The 20454-nt window shown below is 23.6% G+C and overlaps 1 protein-coding gene across 2 annotated transcripts in view; it reads left to right on the plus strand.

Moving 5' to 3' along the window:
- The window catches only part of LOC112597487 (cGMP-specific 3',5'-cyclic phosphodiesterase), a gene marked incomplete at its 5' end in the record, with an annotated part of 88170 nt that overhangs the window by 31658 nt on the left and 36058 nt on the right, over positions 1-20454 (plus strand). For both annotated transcript variants that reach the window (XM_025343559.1, XM_025343560.1), the window contains 2 exon segments: positions 14252-14520; positions 18059-18285. In XM_025343559.1, coding sequence (XP_025199344.1) covers positions 14315-14520; positions 18059-18285 — 433 coding nt within the window.

The following is a 20454-nucleotide window of genomic DNA, read 5'->3' on the forward strand; positions in this document are numbered from 1 at the left end:
AATATCACTTTAATTACAGAAACACACCTAATATCAAACAAACACTATAATATACCAGGTTATACAACCCATCGAATAGACCACCCTGACGGTAGTGCACACGCTGGTACTGCGATCTTAATATCCTCTATGCTATTATACTTTGCATAACCGTTAGTGAAAAATTCAATTCGTTCGGAAAATATTTATCCGTAATTTTCCAACCACACTCAGATACAAGTGTTAATATAACAACATACATAGAAAATTTTCAAACTTTTCTTAATAATCCATTACCTGTATCACTATTAGCCAAACCAATTACACCACAAGAAATAAAATCATGTATTACAAAACTACACAACAACAAATCTCAAGGGTACAATCAATTTAATAACAAAATACTCAAAAAAGTAACAAACAAAACCATCCTTCTTCTGACTAACATATACAACACTATGTTCAATTTATCATACTTTCCCCCAATCTGGAAATTATCAACAATAATATTAATATCCGAACCAGAAAAACTAAAGCATTTAGTAACTTCATATCACTAGATAAATCTACTACCGACGCTAGGGAAACTTTTCGAAAAATTATTTTTCAAAAGACTAACTCCTATTATTAGAGAAAAAAATATTATTCCTAATAACCAATTTGGATTTCGATCATATCACTCGACAATCCACTAATTATACGGAATCACTGACAAATTATCAAAATCACTCCAAAAAAAAGGGATCATTGTCCAGCTGTATTCAAAAGATATCGCGCAAGAATTTGATTGTGTTTGGTACGACGGTCTATTGTTTAAATTAAAATTATTCCTACTTACCCCATATTACCTAATACTAAAATATTATCTCAAAACCGATATTTCACTGTCTAACTTAATCATTTTTACTCCCTTTATCAATTTATCATAAAATCAATGCGGGAGTATCCCAAGAAAACAACCTATTACCTATACTATATAATATTTGTACATCAGATATCCCCGAAACAAACTTCACAATTCTAGCAAAATATGCAGACGATGCCGCTACACTAACATCAAACAAAGATCCAAATATTGCCACCCACTATATTATATAATACTACTTAAATAAAATATCCAAAAAATGGAAAATTAAATTAAATGAGAATAAATCGGTTCAAATAAATTTTTCTCTAGATAAAAAAGAATGTCCACAACTATCACTCAACAATGTACAAATTCCAATCAAAAATGTAACAAAATATCTTGGAGTTCACCTTGACAAACTACTTATCTGGGCCTAATACACCAAATTTAAAAGAAAACAATCTAACACACGCTTACATCTCCTTCATCCATTACTGTCTTCCTCAATGAGCTTAAAAAATAAAATTTTAATTTACTAGACAATTTTACCTTTCTTTGGTAATATGGTTTCCAAATCTGGGGCTAAGCCAAACTGTCTAATATAAGACCTATACAAGTCTTCCAATTGATATGCCTTAGACAAATAACTGGAGCCCCTTGGTATATGACAAACGACGCACTACATAAGGATCTATAAATCTCAACAGCCAATGAATTAACAACTCAACACTATAAAAAGTTCCACTCAAAACTTCATTCAAACCAAAACCTTATTATTTTTAGTATGTCCTATATAACCATCCCGGCAATCCTCCAAGGTGATTAAAAAGAAAATGGCCAAGAGACGCTCTTGCTTAATAAAAAAAAAAAAAACAAAAAATGGTCAGAAAAGGAGGTTTCCCCCCTCAAGCCAACCAAGTCGTCTTTATTATTATTATATTATCCAATTTATTTTTTGTACTTTTCTGTATAGATTGTAAATATGCTTTTATGAATAATAAAAAAATAAAGCATATTTAATTTAAAAAAAATTCTTGTATTAAGCTTTTAAAAATAAAGTTTTTAGTTTTTCTTTTAATTCCATTTATTTATTAGATTTTTATCTTAAGTAATACAAAGGTTATTTTGGTCGAATTAAAATATATAAATATTACTATTGTTTAATAGCTAATTGAGTAAAATTAAACTTAAATAATTTAATACTTATTTTTTTGTATACAAAAAAAATAAATAGTCATAATACATAAAATAATACATTGAATAATTACATTTTTAATTCTGAGGTATAAATAAGTATCTATTAAACTAAAAATAATAATTTAATAAATCTAGTATAAATTTAAATTTAAACCATAACACGTAACATTAATTATACACCTCATGTCAAACCACTAAATTATAATATAAACAATAAAAAAACGACAAAGCCTGATGATATTCAATCATTCCCGTAATTTTTATAGTTTTGTGAGAAAATTATATCTATATGATTGTTTTTTTAATAATTGTTTCTACATTTTTATTTTTCAATCATTGTATTTCGCATAGTTATAATTTCTTTACTTTTCATCTAAATTTCTACATTATGAAGTGTAGAATTTTGTTTTTAGAAAAACATTCAGGAAGTTTTTTATTTTATTTTTGGCACTTATTTGATTTAATTACATAAACTATATAGATCATACTACTACGGGTATAGCATGGTAAAAATGAATACCAAAATCAACATCATTACGTATAATATTAACATAAAATTATTTAAATATTATCAAATGAAACTTTAATAATTTTTGTGATTATTATGTATTTTGTTTATTGGAATTTGAGCTTAAAAAATATATTTTATATTTTTTGAAATTTAGGTATTATGAATATTTTAATTATAAATATATTTTTGTCAATGTATTATTTGATAAAAATCTATTCCTAATATTTCTGTTGAGACTATTTGAATATTTCATTGCTGAATATTTAAGAATTTGTTTTTCATATTCTTCGTATTAAAAATATTTTTTATAAATTACTTTATTATCTATGTCTAAACATAAAACGTTATTTTTATTATTATATGAATTATTTTAGTATTTATTTTCAAAAAAATGTAGTGTAATTATCTGAAATTAATATCAAATGAACAAAACCGTTTTAAATTACCTATTGGTAATATTGATACCTATATGTTTTATACTTTTACGGAATTTAAAATGTATAATTATTTAAATAAGCAGCTCATAGTTTTAAGTATTTGGCTATATAATTATAATAATAATGATAAATTTACACTTAACAGTATTATACTATTTAAATTTTGATACGGGAAATATTGATGTTTTTTATAGTTATTTTAATTTAACATAATATGAAGAGGAGATTGATTGAATAGATATGATGTACGCATTGACTATTGACTAGGTGTTTACTTCTATTGTTTTAAATTTTTTGTTTAATGATTTCATAATTTATATTATATTATTTGAACGGTTAATTACACTTTCAATTTATTGTGTATTAATTGTAGGTATAATATTAATTGATTGAGCTTGGACCCTCAACATATTTGATAGCTTTATTTTCCTACAGGTATAATAATTATATTTACAATAACATGATTATAATTATAATTATACCTAATTGTATTTTAATGTATGTTATATGTTCGTAATAGAAGTATAAAGCCCAACTAAAACGTAATTTGCATAAGACTAAACATGCGGGACTATTAAAACTACGGTTTTACAATATTTTTTTTTAATTGTGTAGCAAATATTAAAACATTATATAGTAAAATAGGTGATTTTAATATTAATTATGACTCTATATTTGAAATTATCGATTGGTTAATTCCACGGCTAAATCCTAACAAATACTAGTGTTTGTCTGCCCTCTTAATGTACTTTTGTATTTACTTTATACCAGTACTCTGAACGGTATAGTGATGCACACATTGCTATTTGATGAAAATCGAAGTTTGACCTAATTCGTACATGTCATATACACACGTACATCTCTAAAGTAAGTTTGCTTTGCCAATCAATGGGATCGTGCCAGTTTACCAAAATGTGTAAGCCTAAGACAGGCTATAATACTGTTTTCGGCAAGATAACACTGTGGAGATGTGCTGATTCAGTGGTTTACACGGATTATGGATAGTAAACAGGTATATAACCCAAATATACTGGTTTATCTTTTAATAATATTATTTATACACCGTAAACTCGGGATATTGGAATCAACTATTTTAATATAGAAAATAACGGTTTTTTAAAAAAAAAATAGAAATTGAATTGTTTAAGTGCTATTTGATGATCAAGTATTTTATGTGCACAAAGTGTAAGCTACGTAATAAAAGTTACATTTAATACGTAGGAAATAATTAATAATTATAATTTAAATATTGTTTAAAAGATTTAAACTATCGACAAGCATTGTTAATATATTAGATGTTTGTTTAGATTTTTTTTTTTGTTAGATATTATTTCAAGTATTTGAATACATTACGTAGGATATATTATAGGGAACTTAAGGGAGCTTAATATTTTAACTGGTTTATTGAGTATTTTAGTACACAGCTGATTAAAAATATCTAATAATGTAATTATTACAATATGATATGTGTATGAGTCTTTATATCTTTAAACTAATTATATTTTTATATTTTATCCTTAAAAAATGTAAAAATTAATCAATATTTGTTTTTTTTTTAAATTAAACAAAACGTATATGTTCATAAGCTGTTATGTATATATAATCATTATGATATCATACATGATTATAAACTTATACATAAATAAAACCCCTAAAATATTCAAATTTTTGTATTACATAATCTCAAATCGACCAAATTTAAATAAAAAGTCAATGTTCTAAAAACTAGCGCCAGTGTTTTTGGATTTCTTTAATCAAAAATGCATAATATAAATTTATTAGCAATATGTATAAATATATTTTTTTATAACTGTGAATAAAATAAAATTGTTATAAGTAACGTATTAATTTACTCTAATATATGTTATTATTTGTTAACATATTGAACGTATTATATATTATATTATAACCTTTAAGTTTATATAAGTAACGCAATGACTTTAAATAGTGCTATGATATTTTATCAAAAGAAATATTGTTTAAATTTCGAACTACACATAGTTTTAGGGACTGAAAATATTTAAGTTTAATTTGTTGTACTATGTTCAGTGGTAGGTTTAGCAGGGAGGGCGGAGCGCCCCCCTTCCTAAGCTAGTTGATAACCTTTTTTTTTGCTTAATATAAGTTATTTTTACTATTCACCTCCCCCCACTTGTAATGATGGGCTGGATTTGCCTATGACTATGTTTTTTGGGTAGTGGTAAGTTTTTTTATAAATTAATTATTATATTTTATATTAATTACACAGCTTCTTTGAAATAATAACTAACTTTATAACTTTAATCGTATTATATTTTTCGTCTAAAACAATTAAATAATTTATATAATATAAAGTTTATAATTATAATTATTCACCATGAGATTATTTATAGTAAAGCCAATGTATAGTCTGTTTAAATAATTTTTGTTTTTATTTTTAATTATTTTTATAGTAAGGCTCATTAAGTTTTATTTTTTATTTACCATAAATTAAAAGATCAAAACGACTGTTGATATATTTGACTTAGTTTTAATATATTATACATAGATATAATTTTTTAGTTAGTAAAATAATAGTAACTTTAAATAAGTTAGAAATTATAATTTCATAAAAATAAACTCGTTGGTTTTGGATGGTTTAGTTCAATGTTTATCGTTATTTTTTTTAACTGAGATTAAGAACCTGTTAAAATAAGCTAACATTTGTTTTTACTATTGAAAATATCAATTAATAAAATTTAAAAATGATATTTAAAAATCAAAAATGTATTTAAAAATGTTAATTATAAATGTCCACCTATTACTTCCATATTTATTTATAAAATTAAAAATAAAATAAATATTGTAACTTTGTAATCCTTTTCATATTAATTTGAAAACAGTATGATACTTCATTAAAAAAAAATATAGCATTTTTATAAATAAGGATAAAGTTAAGTGAAAGTATAGCAGTAGTTAATAGTTATTGATACTAATATTTATTATTAACGAATTGCAGTGTAAATGCTAATACAATGTACAAGTTCAAATAATTTATTTGAACGTGTTAAATGTTAGTCACAGTTATGAATTATTTTACAGCATTAGCATGTTATTTTAAATAATAATTAATAAACTTGAAAACATAAAGATACATTATAATATAGTGAATTTTTATTTTGCGTAGATCTTCTGATTGACTTCCCTGATACAAGTTCACATTGTTGTATCATTTAACATATAAAATGGAACTAAACTAAATAAATCTTTTTAAGTGAATTTATTAACATTGTTGATGTATATTATTGAAAATAAGACATTTGCGGATTTTTGCCATTTGCAAGGAACCGTATTTTACAGGGTCTAACGTCAATATTTAATATTATGGTTGTTATTCTTATTTGATTGAAATTATATATAAGGAACCAAGGGATCTATTTAGGTGTGTTAATATTTTAGCCACGTTGTCTTGGATTTTAAGTACAGATGTATAGATCACGAGAGAAAGTCTTTGAGAGTTAGTTTCTTGAAAAGCACTCAAGTTAAATGGAGAGTCATCGATTTACCACCCTGCCCACCAATACATACTTTTCAAAAACGCATTCCTTATATGTGTTTTCCTCACTGTCTTGCAAGTCATAATTTATAGCTTTAAAAAAAAAAAAACTATTCCCTAAATATTCACAGTAGACATTAAAAAACAAAGACCGATGAAAATATACTTCACTAAATGGGCCCATTATTTGTTTTCACGTTCTAATGTGCTCTTCGTTTTACATAATTCAACTAGAAATGTGGTAATATCAAAGAAAAAGGACTTTTTATTGTTATTTGAGCACTTTGTTCTACTTGTTGCTCTGAGTAGAAATGCTTTTAGTGGACGAAGAAAGAAAACGATTTGTTAAAAGACACAACATACACATCTAGGTACTTAACAATAAATTACTTAATGTAGTGACAAGTGACGTGAAATGATTCACTTACAATATAATATTATCTAGCTAAAATTGTTGTAATCTCGATTGAATTATTTTGAAAGCTACTTAAATAATTCTACACATAAGATACACATAAGGTTTTATCAGTAAAAATTCAGTTATCGAGATTCTATCACATTAAATTGTATTATTTTAGTGCGCTTACTTTGTAGATAATACGAGTAATTAGTACGAAATAAATACTATAATAAAATGTTGGATGGTTATTTGTCAAATAAATTCTAAAAAATTTAACATCGTCTATGGTTTTTAATGATTTGCTATAAACATACAATAATTCATAAAGTTTATTATCGGGCGTAATAATAATATTTTCGCAACGCATTCAGGTCATGGCACTTGACCGTCCTTGCTACATATTATAAACAACAACGTTATTCGTTATATACAATATACATATCATAAAATTTTTTTACTATAATAATTAATTAATTCGATTTTTAATGATTGGCGATGGGCTTATAATACGGGAAGAACCTAATTGCAATAGAATTTACGTAGGGTATTCTGGATATTTAAACGACGTTACCCGAAACATTAATCGCAAAAGCATTGAAACGATCGTCTCTCATGATCGCTATTTAAAAACAGCAGGCTTTTATTAAGTTCCATCACGATGGTTATAATTTATTATATTATGCAACATTGTTTTACTAATATGTTTACAGAGTAATAAAGCAATTAAAATTAAATTATATAATAAACTCATTTTTATAACATACCTAATATTATTAATATTATAATTTCTTGGATTTCATTGATTTGTAAATAATATACTTCTACTATTAATAATGTATATATAACTAATTTGTACAAACTTAAAATTGTTTCGATTGATCTGGCTCTATCATCTTTATAATTCGATATTCATATATTTTATCCAAAACTTTTGGTATTTCAATACGTATACCTAGTATTGAAAAAAATAGTAAAGTTTACTCGTTATGTTTTTATTGTGAAGTTTTGTGCAACTGCGAATAGTGGTGGATGTTTGAGTTTATATAAAATTACTTTTAAATCGCCTAACTTACTATCAAAAAGTTATGGTTATATAGTTAACAATCAATACTGTAGGATTTGTTTTAAAATTTGACGTTTATTTTATTTGCACACATTTTTTTATGATGTACTATTTTAACGCAAATAGTACTCAAATTACTGTTTATTTTATTATTATCTTTTTTCTAATAGAACACTACTTTTCAATTTGAGTATTTATTTACTAATTTTTTTTTTTTGCAACTAAAGATTATTTATTTGATTTTAAAATATCTTTTAATTATTTGTTAATATAAACTCTTTTAAATAATATGATCCATAATTTATGCTATATACGATTTGCTCCATTTAGGATGGATTATTCATTTCACATTATATTTTGATCATATATGTTAAAATTCTAAAACTTTTCAGTTACTTATAGATGCAATAATTTAAACTATAAGATAATTAGATTAGCACCGAATAAACGTAATCAAACTTGAACAAGAAACTTTAATGATATTTCACCAAGTGAATAATGAATTAAAGAAATTTATATATTGAACTTTGTTAATTAATTAATTTAAATATTTCAAAGCAGTTTTTAATTTATTTTTTTGGAAAGATCGATGCTTTAAAATATTTAATTGTATATGTAATAAATTTAAATGATTTATCTTGAAATTGATTAACAATGAAATTTATTTATATAATTAACTATATATTATTAGTCTTAAAAATATATTGACAATTTAATCATAAAACATATAAGTAGCAATTGATTTTTTTATTTCTTTGTTAATGTTTAAAACTAAAAAAAAATCAATATTGTATTTAAAATATTATTAAATTTATTGAAATATTTACTTTTTTCTATCAACAATTATATAATTTATTTTAAATGTGCTGCATATAAAATTAAAAAAAAAAATTATAAATTATAAATTTTATAATATAGAATTCTATATCATATGACTTCTATAAGATAGTTAATTACTTACGTTTTACGATATAAAATGTAATTAAATTATATTTAAATCAATTGTACACGAAGGAATTTATTTATTTTTTAATTTATTTATTATACCTATAAATAGAACTTTTATGATAGTATGATATAAAAATTATTTTTAACTGAAAAAAAATATTCATTGTTGATGTTAAGTTTAGAAGAAATTTTCAGTTTAAGTTACTGTTTCAAAGTTGTAATATTGTTAATTCTATGTGGGATTGTTTTTATTTTTATAAAACAAAGTGAAATATTGCATATTTTGTTAGATATCCCAATTGGGTCTTTGTCATGTGCCATACATAACTATAATTTTTCATCTATTTTTTATAAAACACTTATGAAACTAATAAATTATTATTTGGTTATTTTTTATGTTGAATAATAATAATATAATATACAATTTATATGATTTTTAAATTATTCTGTTGAATATATTTCTAAAATATTATAGTTAAAACCTGGCATATCTTAGACTGTAAATAACGGATGGTTTATGTGGTTATATAAAAAGTAATTTCATATTAATATTATAACAATATTACATCGATATTCACTTATATTAATGTGGACATGAATCTATATAGAAATGCGCTGAGTATGAAGTCCATTTAAATAACCTGCACGGTTTCAGATTTTGGTGTACAAAGAGGAACTATAATATTTTTACTGTACATGTATGATATTATATGTTTTATATTTTAGGGAGGAAGAGATAAAATATACATTTTTGTTATCGTTGTTTTGAAAGATTGTTTTATTTTGAATTTAAATTGAGTTTTATGTTATACAAATAGACGTACGTATGTATATATTATACAGTAGACTAATGGAGTTTGACTGGTGTCATGTTAGCAATAGAATAGAACGGTTTTTTCTGTAGTATTGTACACTATTATAAAATACAAATTACAACATAAATAAAAAAATATATTTTATTTTTTATGGGCTAACATATTTGGTTTTAGTATTTATTTAGTCAAATTTGTATAACGGTTTTAATCTACGGTTGTATTAAATGTGCATTTATGCTAATCACATAAAACAATTTTCAATTCATCAAAAAGGTTAAAAAACTTCTTAATACATGACAGTTAAATGTGTCATAAATATTATCAATATTTTAAAAAGTACAAGTATATTTATTTTAAATAAACGTATATATTTTACTATTAATTCCATGATATGATTGAAACATAAGGTACTTATTAATTAATCATAACTATCATTCTTCAATATTTAATTAATCATAACTACAAATTAGAAATAACGCGCTAATAATTTTCTTAGAAACGTTAAATTTTTAGAGAATTAGAATCTTATAGACATTGCTTTAGTTAAAATTTTGTTTAGATAAAATATATCGTTTAATCTAAAACATAAATAGTGTTGTATGATATTAATTTGGTATCAAATATTTTTATATATTTACTCCAAGATAATTTAATATATTATTGTGAATATTTCTGATATTGTCATGATGGTTTGAGTTATATTATAGTGATTTATTTGTGATTGGTAGTAACATAAAGCAGTATTAAGTAAAATAAATTTAAATTTATTGTATTGACAGTAATATTTTTAATTTTTTTTTTTAAATGAAAAAATTTTAAAAATATAATTACAATTATGGTTATTCGTATAATAATATATTTTTATTATAATATCCAATAATTATCTTAATTATTTTTTAAATAAGAAATACCGTTTCAAATAATATGGTTACTGGTGTTAGAAGAACGGTTTTAGTTATCGATTAAATTGTGAAATTTCAGAATATTATACTGGAAAAATGAATTAGCTAGGAATATTTTAAAAATTAAAAAATGTGTTTAATTTATATTTTGTGATTAATACAGTAGTAAAAAAAATACCTAATTTATGATCTGAATGATTAGAATAGTTAATTATATTAGTAAATATAAGTTAATATAAGTAAATTATATTAACTAATAAGTAATAACTAATTATATTAGATAATAATTGGAACAATGGTTATATTGAGTTCAAATGTATCTAAACGTGTTTTAAAAAAAGATTTTCAAAATAATTGAAGGAAAAAAAAATGACGAAATAATGTAACTAATATTTACAGAAATACAGTTTTTACAAAATCAAATAAGTTTTTTTCATAATAATTTAAAAGTGAATATATTTTGAAATTTAAAATATTCAACAGATATATATTTATATTTTCTAGACATCAACAATATTCATTGTAATTTGGCTCTTTTTGAGCTATTTATGAACATTTAAAATTTGTAAATTTTTTTTCTCATGTATGATACAATAATAGTTGTGAATAATAAAAAAAAATGGAATGTGTAATGCGAAATTCTTTGTAAGTTTTCTCTGGAAATTAATAAAAAAAAAGCACAGAGAAAATCCATTAATCTTTTATATAATGGTTTGTGATTCAAAGTTTTACATCATTGGATAGTTAAACAAAAAATAACGATTTTTAGTTATTTGTTGTAATTAAAAAAATATTATTCGAAGAGACTTGAAACTTTTTTTTATTATGTATATTATAATTTATTTAAAGCTTTAAAACTATTTTGATAACTATTTAAGTCATAAATCTATTCAGATTGTTTGACGTTTATGGTATTGTTATATAAGTTAATACTAGCTGCAATCTAATATTGTGTGTAATAATATCAGGATTCTTAGTATATTATAATACATGTGATTTGTTTTTGACAAAATTTAGTTCAAACTACTGTATTATTTTATTACTATTTATTCTAATAAAAAAAAATTACTAATAGTTATATAAATAAATTAAAAGTATTTTTAGAAATATAGACTACCGTCCATCTCAGCTCAAAATAATTTTGCACCGTAAACAAAAATGTATTATTGAATTCATATTTAACTTATTATCCATTGCATTCAAACTTTTCAGTGACAAGGAACGTTTGATACCTTCTATATAGCAAAATTACTTAACAGTATTTTTTCTGGTTATTTTCATCCTATTTGTTAATTATTTAAGATTTTTGTTGAGTAAAAGAAATCATAATATTCGAGTTAATTTAGATCAAATAAAAAGTAGCATATATAGTTACTAATGGAAAGTAAATATTACAAAGAGATTATTAATGAGACTTGTGAATTTAAAAGTAATATTGTTTAATATCTTAAACATGTGGATGCTACATAGGTAACCCCAATAAAAAGTGAAAATAGTGGACTATGTTTGAAAATTTAAATTACGATTTAATATAAATGTGTATATTCAATTTAATTTAATTATAAACCGTCACTCCAGATTCAATTAAAAATAGCAATGAGAATAAATGAAAGAAACATCAAAGTCAGTTTCTCCGTTGTAGATTAGATTTGTAAAAGGAAAAATAGTGAACACTAACTCCAATGAAGGCGTTGAACAAGTTGATGTAATAACCGACACGAGCCACATTCTGAATGGCGTGACGTTAATAATATACCAAGTTGTCAATAAAATACCGTGCTATAGTCTTAAAAATAATAGATTGACAAGTTCTAGTATTTTTTAAAATTTTTTTTGGTTGTCATTGTAAGAAAATAATGCATTATTTTTTATCTAAGTTTCTTTATGATATTTTTTAACGACTTTAAATAATATAATTTAATATTAAGATATTAATAATTATTACTTTTTATAAGGAAAATTATTCATATTTGTTATTTATCACAATAATAATTTCATTAATTTCATAGTTTCATAGAGTATCTTAATAAAAGCATCCAAGATACTACATAAGATATAATTATTTTTATATGAATTAACTAAAAGTACAATGACTTGGTAAGTTTAAGTGAGTAATATATTGTAAATAAAAATATTAAAATTTTTTTAAATTATTCCATAGTTATACGTAAGCAATGGATACATTGCATATTTGGTAAAATTAGTTCATTTGGAATATGTGGTAGATATTTTTTCTAATGGAAGAATGGAGGTGAAGTGGATTTAAATTCATATATTTTCAAACCATATTCCTTATATCATTTTTAAGAGGACTAAAATATTCTGTAGAATATTATGTGAAAAAGTAGTAGGGGGCTTATGATCAGTGGAGTATTTTGGGTAATTTCTCGGCGATTGTCTAAAATATTTATTGATGAATCGGTGAAATTAGAATAATTCCTGTATATTCCAGATTAATTGTAAACTTATTTTAAAAATATACTACGAAATTTTACTTTGGATCTAATAAAATTAATTTTACTTTTACAGTTTATATATAAATATGTTGATAGGCATGAGTAAAGTACATTTTTTTTAAGTCAAGGGTTGTTCAGAAGCGAAGGACCCTCCCTCTTAAAAATAAAAATAATACCCCACTGTTAATGACTATTTGTAAAATCACCAAAAAGTGTGGAAGGTAGTATGGATTAGCCAATTATGAAGAGTTTAATAATAAAAAAAAAAATGACAACTGTATCTACATTAAATTATTTTGGTGAAAAAATGGATGAAACATGATGTATCGAGAAAAACTTTTAAGAAAATTTTTATAAAAATAGGAGGGCTGCCTGCCAAACCTGGTCAAACGCTATTACGATAATTATGATGTCAAATATTATGATATGCATTACGATATATAACATAAAACGTACAGAAATAATTTTCTTAAGACTTAAGATATAGCTTTGAAAAATTGAAATTGATTAAATCAGCTTTTAATAGTAATAAGATGCCACGTGTGATAATGTTTCACGAATCAACGCAAAAGTGTACTTTCTTAGTGTAAATATAAAAATAATAGATATTTTACAAAGATAATTTTTATTAATGCCATACGCTCGCATTTATCAAAACTTTTGATATGACAGAAATTACACGTTGTAACTGATAAAAACAAAAAATTTGAAAGAATGAGTTTCCGAATCCATTAATATTGTATTATCAATGGTGAATTCAACTTGTTCGGAAACCATGTATGGGGAGTTACGTATAGCAACACACGAACGCAGATTGTTGTGCACTGCGTTAGAGACGAAGATAAATTGCCCGCACATGTCGCTATACATAAAATATAATATATAGACGGTGTCAAAAAATCACAACATTATACATGAACACGGATTTTGGCATAGCGATATAACATTATTATATTATATTGTGTGTAAAAAACTAAATAAATAAGAAAAATATAATCTAATAGTTCAACGAATATCGTAATCATACGTATAACATAATATCGATACTATTGTCATTGTTTTCGTTTTCTTCATATTAGGTCTAAAACGATGATATTATCTTCGATGCGATTAAAAATATATAGCGTTTCGTGCTGATGATTAACGATCAACTGAAGGGTGGTTTTTTTTATTTATTTTCAGGGTTCGAATGAGGTGGATAGGCTGCAGTCGTACAGCATCTGTGGCTCAGTGATTAACCGGACCATGATGGACCTGGACGCAGATGAGGTAGAGCGATGGCTGTGCGAAAAAGCGCCGCAAGATCTGGTGGATCGCGTGATCCGGGCACGGCTCCAGCACCGCACCGGGTCATTGACGATAAGCCGAGCGAAACGCAGTTCCATGACGTCTGAGATGTTTAATACTTGGCTCGCGTCGTCTCCGATCAAACGTTCTAGGTCGCCAAACAGGTAACGTAACCGCAATCGTAGTACAATTAATAATGTTAAAAAATTATTTTATTGTGTTCGAAAGGCTCATAATAGACCATTGTTATGTTTTTCAACTCCATGAATAAGAATAATTCAAATATATTTTTCATTAATTTAGTGATTTCACATTTAAAAATGGAAAAAAAAACTGAAAAAATTTAAATTCAATTTTTATAGTATAATATACTATTGGGATTTGATTGTTGACATTGATCTCCATTTAATTAAAAATAATATTTATTTCCCAAAAAATGATAGCAAAACAAAAACTGTTAGACACATTATTTTAATCCTACAGAGTTTTCACCGAAATTAAGTTTTCATATGACGTATTTAAAAATAACTTTTATAAGAACTCGATCATGTAATTTGCCCCAGTAATTTTGTTACACTGCTGTAAGGAAGAATTAATAATTGCCAAAGAAGAAAAATTGTATTTATTATGTATAGAAAATTCGTTTTGCCTTACCTTTGTTTTCAACGATAATACGATTTTCATTTAATTTTTTTATAATAAGTGTATACGTTATAAACAAAAACGTGTGGATAATATGTAGATACGTAAAAAGTATATTATTACAGTATTATAAGCTGATAGTAAGTTATTCGCATACAACGTTCGAGTTTTTACTGTTTTTATTATTGGTAAATGTATCGTTAACAGTAGTTACTTCCGACGAAAATTATTGTAAAGTAGACACATTTTCAGGGGAAAGCTTTTAGTGTTTCATCCAAATAAATATAAAATATTATGATTGATATGTACCTATATCTCTATAAACATATTATTTTTTTCTTAATTTCAACGTCTTTTGTTGAATATAATATTCTCACAATAGATATGCGGTTTAATAAAAGCGCAAGAATTTGCAAATACTTAACCAACCGGCATTACAATGAAGAAAATAAAAACTACGTAATATATCATAGTAGACCGTAAACCAAACCTTTATAATCAAAACCTCTAAGTCCGATTATAGGTTTTTGTGGAATTGTTTATGAACACATTGTTATGTTAAGCCATACGATTTGAAACTAACAGTGGCCGGAAAACAAATCTTCATTGATTCTGCCATAATTTGACGTTGAATGAAATCCAAAAGAGTCATGACAGATGTATGGTCTTATATTCGATGTTTGTTATTGATGGTTTTCCAATACGAAACATATTTCTTTTCTTTATATTTTGACTAATCCGGCTATGCATACGCACAGGCATTTTTTTTCGCAGACAATTTCAAAAGTCTATTGATTTTTATTTGTATTTTTGTGTATTATAATAATATTTCCGCTCGAAAGAATAATATAAACATCTCGTAAAACCGAAATAAACATTTTAAATATGCCATAAACTGATGGCTTATTATTATTTTTGTATATTACTAACAATAATTATTTAAAATTGGTAACTGGTTTATATATAAATTTTTAATAACATTCAACCTTGTCGTGTTCATAAGTAATTTGTTACCTATTGAATAATTTTGTATAAACCGTTGAATTTCAGAAAGTCAATGTGATTTCGTAGAATTCAGTTTTTAAATATCATTAACTTGTTAGATATGTTTAAATATTTTATTTTTGACAAGATTTATGAAGTGTGATAAGCAGGTGCAATATATTTAATATGATTATAAGGTAGGGTTGAGAGTCGATTTAATTTTTTTCACCAAGTCAAACTATTCAAGTATAAAATATTAAGAAAGTTTTTGATTTGAACTAAAATAAACTGATATATATATATCAGTTTATTTTGTATATAAAGAACATTTCAAAATTATAGTCTTCAATTTTTTATACATAATTTAATAATGAAATAAAGTAAAAAACTCAATTTTGAAGAAATATTATTATTGTCTTTAAATTGAATGTCCTCAATGATAAATCAAATGAAAAAAAAAATAAATAATATTATAACGTGTTATAATACGTGCCATTCGACATAATTTTAATTTTGTGATAACTTAGAGTAATTTAATAAGTACGGTGTCGGATTAAGACGTTTAGCGTCTATAAGTCTTGTATAAAATAGCGCCCTTATTATATTTATCATTTTTATTCACAACCCAAACACGAGCGTATTGCGGTCACATATTTAAAAATCTTTTGTATTATTTTTTTAACCATGCATTTTACTTTGAATAAGTTACACTGAAAAAAAAGATAATATAAAAACAAATTACTATGAAAATAAGTGTTTAGTAAATAAGAATTTAAAATACTAAAAACTTACATTTACATAAAATACTAACTTCAGTTAATTTTTTCCCCAGCAAAAAAATGTTGATCTCGTCCCTGGTAGTGCGCTGGTAGTGTCCCTTATAAAACGCTTCTATGTCTAAGCCTGTTTGGCATATTCATTAATCTGCCCCTGAATAATTATAATAAATTATTGTTTAATTTTTAAGAAAATAGCAATATTTTTTTTAATCGATATCTTAATATCTTAAAATTTCAGTGCTTACTTTGTACACATTATTTTTACTTAAATATTTTATAAAAATATAATTTAAAACTTATAAAACCCAATTTGCCATAGGAATTGGTTTTATTGAAAGTACTTGAGAATTTTCAGATAAAAGTAATCCTTTAAATATATCCTACTATATAGCTTACAGTTTCCAGCTTACACAACCTTTTTTTATTTTATAACATTCTTTAAATTAATATATTATAGGTATACGATATATTCATATACATTAAAATACTAATTTTTTAACAATACTTTTAATATTAATTTAAAAAAAAAATAGCATAATGAATTAAATATAAATAAATTATAATAGAAATAATATAGAATAAAATTATATTTTGTAGCTAACAATTAAGTGCATTCAATTTGTTTTACAATTTTTATTTTTTATTTTTTTTGATTTTTATTTAAAACATAAAAATATAAACATCCAACAATCATAAATTAAAAAGTAAACAATAAATACTTTTAGAAACTTTCATTATAATGGTATTACAATTTCGTTTGTTTTAATAACTTATTTATAAAAAACGCAATATTTTTATGATGAATTATATTTTGTATGTTATACTAGATAGTTATTGCTTATAAACATATTAAGAACCGGTAATAAACTAATTCTATTATCTGGTAATGAACTTTAGAAAGCAATGAGATAAAATAAATTAAAAATACGGTTTGTTTAAGAAAAAAATAAATTAAAATTAGATATTTTTTGAGTTAAGTAAAATGTTATTGTATTTAATGTACTATATTGTATTTTAACCAACAAAAAACAGCTGATACCTAAAAAATTATTCATATTTCAAAGTATTTTATGGTTATATAAGTTCAATAATATAATTTTATTAAAATCATCATATTAAACTAATGTGTATAATCGTGAATTGAAAAGTGTATGTAAATGTATACATAGTGTTTTTGCTTTAAAAGTATATTATGTTTATTTATAGTATATTGTATGATAAAATGTATATTTAGTGGTAAGATGTAATATGAGATTCAAATTATTTATTCAAACAAATACCTTTATGATTTCAACAGAGTAACGCGAAGCAGTGGCGAATGGAGGCATCATTTGGGTTTGCTAGACGAAGGAGAGCTTTTTATGGAGCTTATTCGGGATGTATCGAACGAATTAGATATCGACGTCCTATGTCATAAGATACTTGTCAACGTCGGTATATTAACCAGAGCCGATCGTGGCAGTCTATTCCTAGTGAGAGGAAAACATCTGGTGGCCAAACTATTTGATGTAACTGTAGATACAGGTAAGAATTTATTCATGTATGTAGTTAGTTTGTAATTAAATATGATTTTTCCACCAATAAAACTTTTAATATCTATTTTAAGCATCGTAGCTTTTGAATAAGATTTAGTTACGTAACATTTTTTCATTACTATTTACTATATTACGTTCAAAAGTTCATTTTTGTAAAAAAATCGTTTTATTTTATTCTGATTTTAAATAAGCAAATTGTATTTTTACTTTTATACATGAGTAAATGCAATCGTATTGCTTTTATTATGCAGTTCTATAAACTTAAAAATAATAATACATTTTACTAAGTTGAAAAATGCGCAGAAAATTTTTTGTGTATGTAAGTAAGTTATATCGATAAGAATTATATCTTGTTAGTTATCTTTCGGTTTAAATAATATTTAAATAGCCTTTTGTGCTCGATTGAGTCAACTTCAGTAGACACGAGCGTACGCTAATAATTTCAATTTGTATAGAATGAAAATACGACATGCGATTGAAAGGCATTGGAAATGATAATTTAATTTATTAAATTTTAAAGTTGATAAATATAAAAAACAATTCATATTTTAGTTTAAAAATAACTTTTTTTAAACTTATACACTCATTTAATTTTTTCAATCAAGTGAAGTTCGAAATAAACTATGCAATAAAAGAATATAATGATAAAATGTATAACAATAATATGAAAAAAAATTTAGAAAAATTGTATACGTTAGATTTTTGTGCTTTTAAAAAAATTTTAAATGGGTTCTAATTATTATTATTTTATATTACTAAATTACGTGATTTATTTATTTATTTTTTTAATTTCATTAATTTCTTATTCAATACTGGTTTGTATGTAAACTACGGCAAAATTTATTTTTTTCTAAAAGTCGATATGTAAACTACGGCAAAAAAAAAAATTAAGATTATACAATCTGTGACAAAACCGATAAGATACATCATGCAAACTGCGGCAATTTATTTTATATACTTTCTATATATACTGCATGTGTATATATTTATATATTGTTACGATAATCTAAATACACGTGTATCGTTTAATTAGGTATAATAAGTATTATGTGTTATGGCAGCTATTAGTATCTCTTAGAGTATTAGGCGTAAAAATAAAGAAAAACCATTTTTTTAAATTGAAAAGTATATTATTATTAAAAATTAGATCGTAATGATCGTGTAATCAAAAAACTAATTTGAAATTAAAAAAATATTATTATTATTAAAAATTATTTAAACATATTGTATAATCAAAATAATAATAATAATACAATAGGTATCTAATTAAAATTTTGTCATTTGTTCTTAAAACATTTTTTTCAAAAATTCATATCTTGAAATTTGTTCATCTTCTTTCATTTATCGCTGTATATTATTATAATACATAATATACATAATATAAATATTGTATAATAGACAAATGAAATCAAAAATATTTATAAATGAATATGCAATTATTATTTAGTTTAAGTTGACGTACTTATATGTAATACGAGTATACATTTTGCAAAACACCAAAACAAGAGGAAACGACGTTGATATATATTCATTAAAGTATACTTAAGCTAAATATAATTTTGGAATATTACTATCAAAATTGTTTTAAATGCATATTATACGTGGCTACTAGCTTTTATCTTTTAAGGATTATAATCACTATAGCATTAATGATGGTTTTGTATATAGTACTTAACTATAGCCTTTAGTAATTCCAGAAACACGAATTGATGATTTATAAATTAAAGAAATTAAACATCCCTTTACAATGTTTATAAAAATTTACAGTAAAGCACATTTTAATGTTTTTCAAAGTAACGGAGAAATTTAAAAAGATACAAGTAAATTACTAATTATTATAAAATAAAACAATTTATTAAATATACTTTAATTTTTAAATAAATAATTATTTCATAAAGCAATGAAAATGTAAAAATATATCAAATGTAAATTATATACGCATAATTAATTTTATCAAATTGGTTGATGAAAATTATAATTGTTCTGTTTTATACGCTAACGTATATGAAATAAAAACATTTATAACTATTGTATAAAAAAAAAAAAAGATAATTTATTAAAAAAATATAAAGGTACGTACATAAATGTTATATTTTCTGTCGAATAAGTAAAATATTATTTGAAACGTTAATTGTTTATCAATTTATAATAATTTATA

The sequence above is a fragment of the Melanaphis sacchari genome, unplaced genomic scaffold (assembly GCF_002803265.2).
Source record: "Melanaphis sacchari strain LSU unplaced genomic scaffold, SCAv2.0 Contig41_pilon_pilon, whole genome shotgun sequence".
Lineage (NCBI taxonomy): Eukaryota > Metazoa > Arthropoda > Insecta > Hemiptera > Aphididae > Melanaphis > Melanaphis sacchari.